The sequence below is a fragment of the Colius striatus genome, chromosome 22 (assembly GCF_028858725.1).
Source record: "Colius striatus isolate bColStr4 chromosome 22, bColStr4.1.hap1, whole genome shotgun sequence".
Classification (NCBI taxonomy): Eukaryota; Metazoa; Chordata; class Aves; order Coliiformes; family Coliidae; genus Colius; species Colius striatus.
Window position 1 is genome coordinate 6,529,459 of NC_084780.1, and position 11,811 is coordinate 6,541,269.

At 53.3% G+C, this 11,811-nt stretch overlaps 2 protein-coding genes across 4 annotated transcripts; one reads left to right on the forward strand and one right to left on the reverse strand.

Annotated features, from left to right (window-relative positions):
- Nucleotides 1-13: 13 nt before the first annotated feature.
- AP4B1 (adaptor related protein complex 4 subunit beta 1) lies at nt 14-6,743 on the reverse strand. Of its 2 annotated transcripts, none has more exons than XM_062013310.1 (10): nt 6,574-6,743; nt 6,277-6,501; nt 6,071-6,201; nt 5,549-5,696; nt 4,473-4,969; nt 3,725-3,808; nt 2,755-2,858; nt 2,366-2,573; nt 1,803-2,081; nt 14-1,563 (listed from the first exon to the last, which is right to left on the reverse strand). In XM_062013310.1, the coding sequence occupies exons 1-10, from the start codon at nt 6,684-6,686 to the stop codon at nt 1,136-1,138; spliced, it is 2,217 nt and encodes a 738-aa protein (XP_061869294.1). In that variant the 5' UTR covers nt 6,687-6,743; the 3' UTR covers nt 14-1,135. The 2 variants fall into 2 exon arrangements, with proteins under 2 accessions (XP_061869294.1, XP_061869295.1); XM_062013311.1 differs by having other exon boundaries at nt 6,660-6,740.
- A 142-nt stretch (nt 6,744-6,885) lies between these two features.
- On the forward strand, nt 6,886-10,695 carry DCLRE1B (DNA cross-link repair 1B). Of its 2 annotated transcripts, none has more exons than XM_062013313.1 (4): nt 6,886-7,116; nt 7,187-7,334; nt 8,061-8,240; nt 8,313-10,695. In XM_062013313.1, exons 1-4 carry the CDS (start codon nt 6,928-6,930, stop codon nt 9,182-9,184), a joined length of 1,389 nt encoding a protein of 462 aa, XP_061869297.1. In that variant the 5' UTR covers nt 6,886-6,927; the 3' UTR covers nt 9,185-10,695. The 2 variants fall into 2 exon arrangements, with proteins under 2 accessions (XP_061869297.1, XP_061869296.1); XM_062013312.1 differs by having other exon boundaries at nt 6,902-7,116; nt 7,217-7,334.
- The last annotated feature ends 1,116 nt before the right edge of the window (nt 10,696-11,811 follow it).

Here is an 11,811-nt window from a genome sequence, read left to right on the forward strand (position 1 = left end):
GAACAAACGTGTATTCCAGGAAACAGCCAGGGATGACTCACTTTTTATTGGAAACAAAGCCTTAGCCTGTTGTTTAACAGGGACAACAGTTTTTCAGTGAAGTGCATGAAGGGCATACTGCAATTTAAAGGTACAATACAGTCATTGAAATAAATTACAAGTGACAGGAAATCTTCCAGAACAGAGTTAACAAAGCCACTCCTTCCAGGTCAGAGTAGAAGGAGCCTTCCTCAGCATTCTGCCACTGTGAAAAACATGGCTGTGACAAGGACACTTTTCATGACACTGCAGAAAGTCCAACTCAGTGTAGCTTCCAGGAGAGCAGATGCAGTGATGTCAACAGGCTCTTCAAAAAACAGCTCCTGAGGCCAGAGCATCACTTTTCGAAATGTAAAGCCTGAGCCACAGATGACTGCACCATCTCTTGCACTGTGCTGTGAGGACAGGGTGACAGTGCTGCACAGCAACAGGCACTAGACAGAAAACAAACCCTTCAATGCCCATTCTAGTTACAACAACACATGGTAAAAAAAAGTGAGTATCAGCAGAAATGAGTATTTCTCCCTGGTTAATTACCTGAACAGCAGTTCTTCCTCTGGTTCTGCCAGGGACTGACAGCTCACTGGCACAGCCACTGAGGTGCAGCCACAAACCCCACACAACCTGCACCCTTTCTTACAGTAGCCCCAAGGGGGGAATTTCAGGGAAGGTGATTGATGACTACAGTAAACACACTTCAACTGGAAAATACTCTCTCTTGAAAGAGAAATAGACTGGTTTTGAAATACAATTCTCATGCAAAACAGCAATCATCTCTAACTCATCTCTGGCTCCATCAGGCACGTTAGTGTCTTGTGACAATCACTCTAGGTCACTTGGGTGACTCTTACCAGAAGCAGCAGGCTCATGAATGCATTACCTGTCCTTTCCCCAGCCCAGAAGGAGGACAGACCCTTCACCATGCACCAGCTGCAGCTACCCCCATGCCACATGTGCTTGTTAAGGCCCAGTTCTGCTCCAGCAAAGGGCTGCCAACACTCCCACAGCTTCAAAGTGACAAAACCAACATCAAGTATGGCAAATGAAGGCAAAGAAACTTCTCCTGAGCAGGCATCCTGCTGGGAGCAGGGAACAATCAGGACTCCAGTCCTGCAACTGTCCCCATGACTGTCCTTAATGCTGAAATAAAGGTCTGCAGTGCCTCTGGCTTTGCCTCTCTCTGCTTCACTGAAACCTGCATCTCTGAATCTGCTGCCTCAAGCAAGAGCTCAGTGAGGAAGAGGCAACCTGTGTCATCCTGAGCACTGAGATAAGCTTTCCAGGGCTGGACACCAGCTTTGCTCATGGCGATAGTCTGGATGTGGACAACGTGCAGAGCTGTCTGGATGGTGTCTGGATGAACAGCCCCAGACCAGGGCAGAGAGAGCTGGCAGCTCGTGTCCAAACTCAGCCAGATCTTCTCAAACTGTTCTGCAGTCAGGTAAACATCAGGAATTAAGGTCAGGTTGCCTGTATCGGGGTGAACCTTGAGGACTTCTTTACTCCCTTCTGAAAGCAGTGACTCTGAAATGAAACCACAAATGTGAGATGCAGCGTGTGAAACGCAGCTCCCAGTTTCACAAAGAATACCTCACAGAGCCCTCAGATGAAGAGGGCTGGAGTCACAGTGCCTTCAGTGATCAGCACAAGACAGAACACCAGGACAGCATTCTCAAAAGCACTGTGATCTTCCAAAGAAACCCAGGTGGGGACATCTTCTGACAAGGGAAAAACAGGTCCCAGATGAAGGTGAGGCACGTTACCTGTGTCTCTGTTCCTGGAATCAGTAGAACCAATGTAAGAGGGTTCTGCTGGCTGATGAGCAGTGATGAGTGCCCAACGTTCTCTGCCATAAACTGGTGCAAGGGTATTGAACTCTGAAGCCCATGAGTTCACAGGTCGCTCGGTTTTGTCTTCCAGGAGCCCCAGAGAAGGGTCAGACTTGGGGCTACACAGGACTCGTTTCACTTCTTCCACCCCAGACTGCAAAAGGCGATAGTAGAACAATCCCCGGTCTCGTACTGCCATATCCATCTCCTCCTCTGGGAATGAGAGAGATGTCATTTATGCCAAAGCCTATCCTTCAGTTTCCCTCCAAGTACTAATCCTTAATTACAAAAAACCAGTTTCTAAGGGATACAGTAGCAGCCTGTCACTCTCACCTACCACACAGCTGAGGGCCAAGTAGCAGCATAAAGCATAAAGCCACCTCCCCTTGCCATCCTGGCTGATATCAGAGCTAGGATGCTGACACATGGCATCCACGCTCTGGGGTTGCAAAAGCCTGGACTTACAGCTTCAGGGAAAGAGAATGAAGGGAACCCACCTATGCAGTAATAGAGCAGCCTCCCCAGCATGTCCTGACACTCAGCAGGCCGAGACAGGAAAAGTCGCACCAGGGCTGTCAGAAGCTCCATCTTCACTGCTGGGAACATCTCAGACTTCACATTCTCCACAAAATCCTCTAAAACATAAGGGGCATTCGGTACCTTCTCCCCATGTGTGCCCAGCAGCCAGATCAGTGCTTGCTTGCCCTGAAGGAACCACAGAAGAAAGTAGCAAGTAAGGTGCCATTTGCCAGAAAGACGTGAAATAAACAGACACAAGAGGAGTCTTCTGAAGATCCCTGACCTTCCCCTGCCAACTGCAAGCCAAAGGAAAACCAAACAGTCCTTGTCCTCCTCCCCAACAGCTGCCAGCACAGAGCTGCCTCACCTCACTGTCCTGGATGGTGTCCTCACAGGTCGGCAGGGCCTGACACACGGCGTCTGTGCACTGGGGACACAGCCAAACCAGGTCCCGAAAAGCCTGTACCACCGCTGCAATGAAACCAGACCCTCAGCAAGGGTTATAAAACCAGCAGGGAAAAAGAAAGCAAAGCAAATACCCCATTCAAGAGACTCTGCAAGGAAGGTCAGTGCCTTGCTTGTGACTATGATTCGAGACACCCTGCTTCTAACTCTCATGACACCACGTTTGTCAGGACTAAAATAAAGCACCGAAACTTCAGATTGTTCCTCTGGCTGCTGGAAAGTCATCTCTGGACATTCCCCAGTCTTGAAAAAGACACTGACTCACAATGCTTCAGACACACAAGGTTAGGATGACAAATTAAAACTAACACCAGTTCAAAATGAGTCTCATGAAAAAAGATTTCGAAGGTCACATTTTTCAAGGCTGTGCTGCACACAAAGAGAAACACCAGCAACAGTGAGTGTGAGCCTGTGGCTTTCAAAGCTGAGCACAAGACCATTCAAAGGAGAAGGCAGAAAGAGCAATCATTTGAAGGCAGCAGTAGAAAAAAGAGAAGCCTGAGTATGGCTGAATCAGACTATTGTATGAGGAACTGAAATCCCAAAGGTTTAAAAGATCTATTGATCACCTTGGCCCTCAGTCAGCAGATCCCTCACTCTCTTACTCATAAGGCAGCAGCCAGAAAGGAGCTTTGACATCAGAGCATGACCATAGTTATGACCATCTGCCCCCTTCACCACAGGAATTTCAAAGGAAGGAAAAGCTACGTGTCTGGTCACACTACATGCCCTCACTCCACTAGGAAGACTTCCACCTGAAGATCCCAACTCAATTAAAAGCCAAATCTCAGAGCCTCGTCTCTGGGATCACAAGCTTCAGCAAGGCCCTTTCCTGAAAGCATAACCCAGGCAAACAGCCTGCAGATGATTACCTGATGTGATGTGTTCCTGCTGAAGCCCCAGGAGCTCTGTCAGAATCCCCACACACTGTTCTGTGTATGTCCTAGCAATATTGCCTGCAGAGACCCCAAAGGACACAAGATCAGCCTTTTATCAGAGTGAAACACGAACCACCAGCCCAACTACGTCATCACAAACACACTGTAAAGAAGCAGTCTCTCTTTCCCCCACACAAGGGATACATTCCTTTTTCTGAAGCAATGCCTCAGAAGAAGCCTGAATGTGACACACAGGAGAGGCATTTTAGCACCCCTGGCTTTCCCCTTGTCTCACCTATTTTAAACCTTATAAAACCAAAACTAAAGTGACCCAAATCACCTCAACCCTGCCCCATCACAACTCAAAGGACAAGCAGCTCCTCCACCCACTGCACAGTTTCCTTCAGCACTGTAAGGTTCATTAAAAAGATGAAATGACACAATTCAGTCTTCCCATGGGTTAATTTCTTCAGAGCACCTGAGAGCCCAGACATCTGAATGAGAGTCAGGGGCGTTACGTGCAACCTGAGAGTTCAACGGTGGCGCTTCTGAAAGAACAACCACGGCACAGCTGTGGCTCAGAAACACACTCATGGAAAACTCTTTCTGGGGAGGCTGGTCTGCAGAGAGCTGTACTGCTTCAGCACAGATCAGTTGTTTGGCACTTGCCCAGATACAGCTCAGCAGGGAAAGGCCCATTGAAGGAAATGTAGCTGTTCCTGAGGCAGGAGACGGCTTTTACCTATGGCAAAGATCGCCCCTTGGGCAAGCTCCACTGACACATCAGTGCAATAGCCCTTGAGCTCCTCCAGCACCTGCTGCACGTTTTCATCATTCACCAGCTCACACAACACTTCCATCTTCTGGCATTTGATGTAGTGAGGCTCTGAATACGAACAGAAGAACTTTTTGTAGTGGCTGCTAAAATGGCCAGGAAGGCTACCAAGGATCTGACGCACGTGGCACAGCGCAGTGAAGCACAGCTCCCTGCTCTCAGAGGTGCAGGCAGACAGCAGTGGCCCCTTCACTCGCACCAAAACATCTGCCTGCACATGTGGGTACTCCCTGGCAAGCACCAGGAAAAGCTTGGTGGCTGCCATCACAACGCTGGGGCTGCTGCTTTTGAGATAGCCGTCCAGTAAATTGAGGATGTCAAAGAGTTCCTGCTCGCTGCGGGGTTTGTAACGCAGAAGGAAGGTGAGCACTTCACTTTGCCCCCACTGATCCAGATCAGCCATCCTGCCAAGGGAACAAACACAGTTTGAAGGAGTCAAGAAGGGCAAAGGTCCTGAGGACCACAGATCTTACGTGAAAGATGTCCTATGGCTCGCTCCAGAACAGGCCTGTTAAGTATCTGGACACGTCCTCACTAGTGCAACACTCATCTGCACAGGAGGAGAGACTAAAACCCGTGTGTCTAACACTCTGTATTTTCTAAACAGCTTCTTACTCCTGCACTTTTTGAGTTTTTTGAGAAAAAAAAGAAGATCTCAGTCTTGAGAGGTGAAAATTCACATGGAAATACCACAAACCAATATATTCACACAGAATGAGGCAAGGCAAATTTAAACCATTGTTCCTACAGCTGTGAAAACAATCATGAAGAGCAACAAATGTTTTCCCTTACAGGGGACACCAGCAAGTATTCCAAAATGGGTAAAACATTCTTATTTCATTTTACAAATGCAGCAAAGTGTCACATCTTTGGGTGCCTGACTCTTCCCTTCAGGCTCTGACCGGCACCCAGAGATGCCCACTCTGTTAGCATACAAAACACAAGAATGAAGCTTCCAGCACCATCCTGATATCAAAACAAACCTGTTGAGGAGATGATGGGCAATGGGTTTGTTGATGACAACCCCTCCTTCCTTCTTCAAGATCTCTTCTAAGGCTCTGAGACAATTCACCACCACAATAGGATCCTGGTCACGAAGCAAACTGTACAGCTCATTCACCAACGCACCATCTGCAAAGAAACAGAGGTTCTCACGTTGAATCCTGGGACACCTGCCCTTGGCACAACTTTTCCCTGAAGGTCTGCAGATGCAAGAATGATGCAAGACGCTGGTCAGTCAGAGGCTGAGGGAACGGCCAGGTGTGGTGAGAGGCCTTGCAAAAGCAGGTATGAAAGGGCTGTGGAACCTTGCATTGCCTGATGTTTTGTTAACCCTTTGATGCACAGCAATACCCCTCTTTCTCCCCATTTTGCAGCCATGACAGCGCAGCGTCAGTGCGACGGAGCCAGGACAAACCGCAGCCCTGCTTCCAGCAGCTCCATGCCCCTGCTCCCGCGGTCCTCCCCGGCCAGCAGCCCCGAGCGGCGGCCAGCAGCTCGCTTACCCACTTCGCAGTCTCCCTGCAGCCTCAGCATCTTGGCGCAGCCCAGCACGGCCGCTCTCCGCACGTAGGACGCCTTGTCCCGCAGGCCGCTGAGGAGGGGCTGCTGCAGGTACTCCTGGATGCCGGGCATCCTGCGGGCGGGCGGCTGTCAGCGGGACGCAGCCTCGGCACCCCCGGCCCGTCCCCTCCCTCCCGCCCCGCCTCACCTGAGGCCGCACATGCTGCGGAGGGCGAGCCCCCGCACGGCGGGGCTGGGGTGGGCGCAGTCCTTGCGCAGCGTGTTGACGGCCAGCAAGGCGAGCTGCGGCTGCTGCGGGGCCTGCGCCCGCACGTACAGCGACACCAGCTTCTTCTGCACCACGTCGGCCGCCGCGCTGGCCTTCACCATCTCCGGGAACAGCCCCGACACGTCCTCGCCCCGCGCCATGTGCCTGCGGCGGAGACACCGCTCAGCGCTCCAGCCCGGCTCCCCCCTTACCCCGCACCGTCACCCCGCGCCCTACCGGATAACGCGCAGGACGGCGGCGCGGTACCGCAGCCGATCCGCCTGCACATGCGGGTTGGACAGGGCCCGCCGGAGCTCCCGCACCGTTTCCTCGCCGCCCAGGTACGGCATGGCGCCGAGCCGCCACGGTCCCGCAACGGCCACGGCCCCGCAACGGCCACGGCAGCGGCCCCGCCCCGCGCCCTGCGCGCGCAGCCCCGCGCCTCGGCCCCTCCCGCCGCCGCCTCCCGCGCCCGCGCGGCTCCGCCCGCCGAATTCGGCGGGAAGCGGCCGGCGCGGCCCCGGCCCCGGCCCCGGCCCCGGCCCCGGCCCCGGCTCCGGCCCCGGCCCCGGCCCCGGGCGGGCGGCCGCCATGAGCGGGATGGTGATCCCCGGTACGCCCATCGCCGTGGACTTCTGGAGCGTGCGGAGGGCGGGCGCTGCCCGTCTCTTCTTCCTGTCGCACATGCACTCGGACCACACGGTGGGACTGTCGTGCACCTGGAGCCGCCCGCTGTACTGCTCGCCCCTCACCGCACGCCTCCTGCGCCGCCGCCTCCAGGTGGGTGAGTCCCCGCGCCCGCCCCGGCGCCCCGGCCGCCCGGCCCCGCCTCACTGCCCGGCTCCCGCAGGTGCCGACGTGCTGGATCCGGCCGCTGGAGGTGGGACAGAGCCATGCGGTGGGTGAGGAGGTGACAGTGACGCTGCTCGACTCCAACCACTGTCCCGGCTCTGTCATGTTCCTCTTTGAGGGCACCTTTGGCACCATCCTCTACACAGGTAACGGCCCCTGCTGCAGCCCCCGACCTGCTCTGATGGCTTGGGGATGTGGGGCTGGAAGGCTGCCCGGCGGAAAAGGACCTGGGAGTGTTAATTGACAGCGGAACAGGAGCCAGCAGCGTGCCCAGGTGGCCAAGAAGGCCAGTTGCATCCTGGCTGGGATCAGCAGTGGGGTGGCAGCAGGGGCAGGGCAGGGATTGTCCCCTGTGCTGGGCCCTGGGGAGGCTGCAGCTCCAGGGCTGTGTCAGTGCTGGGCCCCTCACTCACTGCCACAGGGACACTGAGGGGCTGCAGCGTGGCCAGAGCCGGGCACAGAGCTGGGGAAGGGGCTGGAGCACAAGGGGCTGGGGAGGGGCTGAGGGAATGGGGGTGTTGAGGCTGGAGAAGAGGAGGCTGAGGGGAGACAGGAGCCCTCTCTGATACTCCCTGACAGGAGGCTGCAGGGAGCTGGGGGTTGGTTTCTGCTCTCTACTAACAAGAGGAAATGGGCTCCAGTTGCCCCAGGGGAGGTTGAGGCTGGAGCTGAGGCAGAACTGTTTCCCTGAGAGGGGTGTCAGCCCCTGTGCCAGGCTGCCCAGGGAGCTGGGGGAGTGCCCAGCCCTGGAGGGATCCCAAAGCCGTGGAGCTGAGGTGCTGAGGGCTGTGGGTTAGGGCAGGGCTGGGACTCTACAAGCTTAAAGGCCTTTGCCAACCAAAACTGTGATGCTGACAGCCTTGTCCTTGCAGGGGATTTCCGCTACACGAGCAGCATGCAGGCTGAGCCGCTGCTGCAGGGCCGCCACATCGACCGCCTGTACCTGGACAACACACACTGCCACCCGCAGCGGCCCCTGCCCTCGCGGCAGCTCGCCACGCGCCAGGCTGCCCACGTCATCCGCATGCACCCGCAGCACCACGTGGTCATCGGTGAGTGCCCCTCAACGCCGCTGTGCACTCGCCTTCCCCTCCCCTCCGTGCTGCTCATGGCTCTCCTCGCAGGTGTGTACAGCCTGGGGAAGGAGACGCTGCTGGCAGACCTTGCCGTGGAGTTCAGGACCTGGGTGGTGGTGAGTCCCCGGCGCCTGGAGCAGATGCGGCTGCTGGAGCTGCCTGATGTGTTCACCTCCGAGGAAGGGGCCGGCTGGATCCGTGCTGTGGATGTCGCTGAAATCCGCTGGGACACGCTCGTCGGCTGGAACATGCTGCACCCCACCATTGCCCTTCTTCCCACCGGCAGGCCCGTGAAGGTCACCCACCCCAACATCCACCTCATCCCGTACTCCGATCACTCGTCCTTTGCAGAGCTGTGCGAGTTTGTGAAGTGGCTGAAACCTTGCTCGGTCATTCCCATTGTGAAGGGTGGCATGTGCCAGTCTTTCTTTCAGAAGTACCTGAGTTCTGTCCCCCAGGCACTTCCCGACTTCAAACTCCCAAAGCCCGTCCAAGAGCCCCCACAGCAGCAGAGCAAAAGGACGAGGCAGGAGCCTGTGTGTCTCTTGCAAAGAACTGCCCGGCATTCTGTGCCCCGAGGAGTTGTTTATGAGTCCCCAGAGGAAAGTACTGAGGAATCTGAAGAGCTCGGGGGTGGTCAGGTTCCTGAGCAGAGCTGCTGTGAGTCAGCTTTCTGCTTGAAAGAATGTTGCACTTGTCACAGGGGCAGAGAGAAAGAGAAAGAAGAGTTGGGTGGAGAGCAGCCAGGAGTCGCAAGAGCAGCTAATGCCATTAGCCAGGCACCTTTTTCTGATGAGCACTTTCCAACTGGATTTGCAGAGCAGTATTTACTGACTCCCTTAAACATCCTAAAGCAGAATTCCTCACAGAAGTTCGACAGGCTGGTAGAGGATTTCTTTAGGAGGGGAGAAGCATCCTGAAAAGTCACACGACACTTGCCCATGCTGATGCAGTTCACAGCAGTGATTCCAGAGGTCTTACTACTGCATCCCACTCTCTGTGTTCAAGTTTCCCATCGGGAGAGAGGAGCTCAGCTATGGGGCTCTGCATTCCTTACCTCTCACTGGAGGTCAAGAAGGAAACTAGAGCCAGTGTGTGCGCATTTGATTTTTAGGAAGCTGTATTTATTGTTCTGTCTGATGTCCGGGTCTCCACACTACACTCAGGCAGTGCACTCCCACTTTACCCACTCTCTGCAGTGACTTTACCTGTCTCTTGTGACAAAAGATACTGGAGGGTCAATTCAAGCTGACTGCAGAGGGCAGGAGCTGCCTGCAGCTGCAGTAATTAATGGGGATGGATGTGAGGGAAGAAGGGGGAAGCTGAGAGCTCCAAAGATTCTTCTTTCTACCTGTAAGGACTGAATGGTTCATTCCAAAGTGCATTAAAAGTATTATGTATTCAGGTACATTTGAAAAACAATGCTTAAAGAAATCTAGAAAGTGAAGTGCCTCTAGGTGTATTCATCTGTTTTGTGTCTATTAATCTACAGATGCACAGCACTGCTTGTGCACTCAGCCTACTGCAGCTGGACCCAGTTCTGCTCACATTAAGATCATCTTAAAGGTGATCTCTAAAGCACTATCTTAAAGTTAAAAGCACTACCTTAAAGTTGTTCAGCTTTTCATTACTTTCAACACAAGATGTTTTATGTGATCTTAATCAGGATCTAAGTCCTTCTGAGTCTCCTCAGAAGTCCTGCAAGGTCTCCAAGACCAGGCGAGCAGATGGATTGAATCCTCTAAATCAAGCTAGGAAAGGCTGTTTGAGTAAAGCTGCCTCTAGATGCAGCAGCCACACCTGTTAAAAGACAAGGCTGTCCTGAACAGTAATCGTGGTGACAGGCAGAGTGCGTAGGTTTAGAGAGCTGTTGGGCAAACACGAGTCCTAATGCTGTGCCTGTGAAATTCGTCACTAATATCAGCAGTGGGACTGCCTGTTGGTTCTGCCTGCCAGCTGCTACGGGGATGCTGGGAGTGATGGAGCAGCACTCTGTGAAATACCCTTCAAAAGGGGCAGCAAGGGCAGCTGAGGCCTCTTGCTGTGGTCAGTATCATCCTGTTTCTTGGAGGTTTCTGTATGGATCATTTGCTAATCAAAACAACTGCAGAGCTCCATCAGGCCAGTGTGAGTGGAGACACCTGCATCTTTTGTAACATCCCAGACTGGCAGGGAAATAGTTGTGCTATGCTCCCAGTGTTTTGCCTGTTGCTGGCTGCCTTGGAGATGCAGGCTATCATTTAGATTGTTGAAATTGAAGTGACTCATTTGACAGGGAGGTGAGTGAAGCGGTGCCTGAACTCCCAGATTCCAGGTCCTGCTCTCCCATGCAGCCTCTCCATTGCTCAGGAGGAATGTCTGCCTTCTGAGTCACTGCTCCATTTGGGTATGTTGCAAGTGGCCTTGAAGCTCTGATGCATTTCAATGCTGATGTTTTGTGGCATCTGGCCTTTCCTCTTTTATTCTTACCAACAGCTCTTATCAATCATTTATCCAAGTAAATGAAGTGGAGAACCTCCTGGTGAACCTCTGGGCAAAACGGAGTTGTAAATGGTGGTTCTTTACAGAGGCAACTCTGACCTTTAGATCACAGAACAAAGTGAAAATTGCAGAGACTTGAGAAGCTGGGGATCTACAGCCCATTCCTGAAACAAACTGCAGAGAGATCCTGGCTTCTGTTGCAAGAGCTCAAAAGGTAATTCCTGCCACTTCAGCAAGAAATTATCCATGTCTTGGATAAGGAAACCTAAAATCTCTCCAGCAACAGAAGCAGGAGAGGCTTGGCCAACAGTCAGCATGTTGGAGATCTTTGCCTCAGCACAGCAGGTGCACGAGGCATTTGAAGTGCCACACATTTCCTCCCTCTTATGCTACTTTTGTGTGTTATCCCAAAACCCTGGAAAACAACCTCCTGGGGAAGCCTGGCAGTATGGTATTGCAGAGCTCTAAGTTTGCTGAGAATCCTTCAGCTTTCCCTGAAGTCCTCAGTAAACATCTGGCCCCTGACAGGCCTTTTTCTCCCTCATGCTTGCCTCTGAAGTTTCCCTTTCCTTACCGTGAGCCTGGCTCACAGGGGACAGTCCTGCACAGCAGTGTCTGAACGTGCTGCTGCCAGCTCAGCTGCACAGGGCTGTGTCAGTGCTGCTACCACAGGTGTGTTTTGCTGACATCAGGGACAATGACAAGCTGCAGCCAAGTATTGGCTTGACTGTGGGGTATCTAAGGGCCACGTGCTTGGAAAATTATTCCCATCAGGAAAATAAACAAACCTGCTGCTCAGACCAAAGCCCTCCCAAATCTATACATGCAGGGCACGCTTGAGCTGCTTATCTCTGTTCCACAGTTGGGAACCAAGCCCCAGTGGGGTGGAACAACACACCCAAGGCCTCACAGAGCCTACAGAGGAGCTGGAAATGAGCTGAGTTCCTTCTGGCAAGTTTTCAGCACCGTTTGCACAAGCTGTGATCAAATGTTGGCCTGGCTTGAGAGCAGGGCTGTCTGCTGAGCTCCTTCCACATAGCTGCTTGTGAAAATCCAGTTACTATGA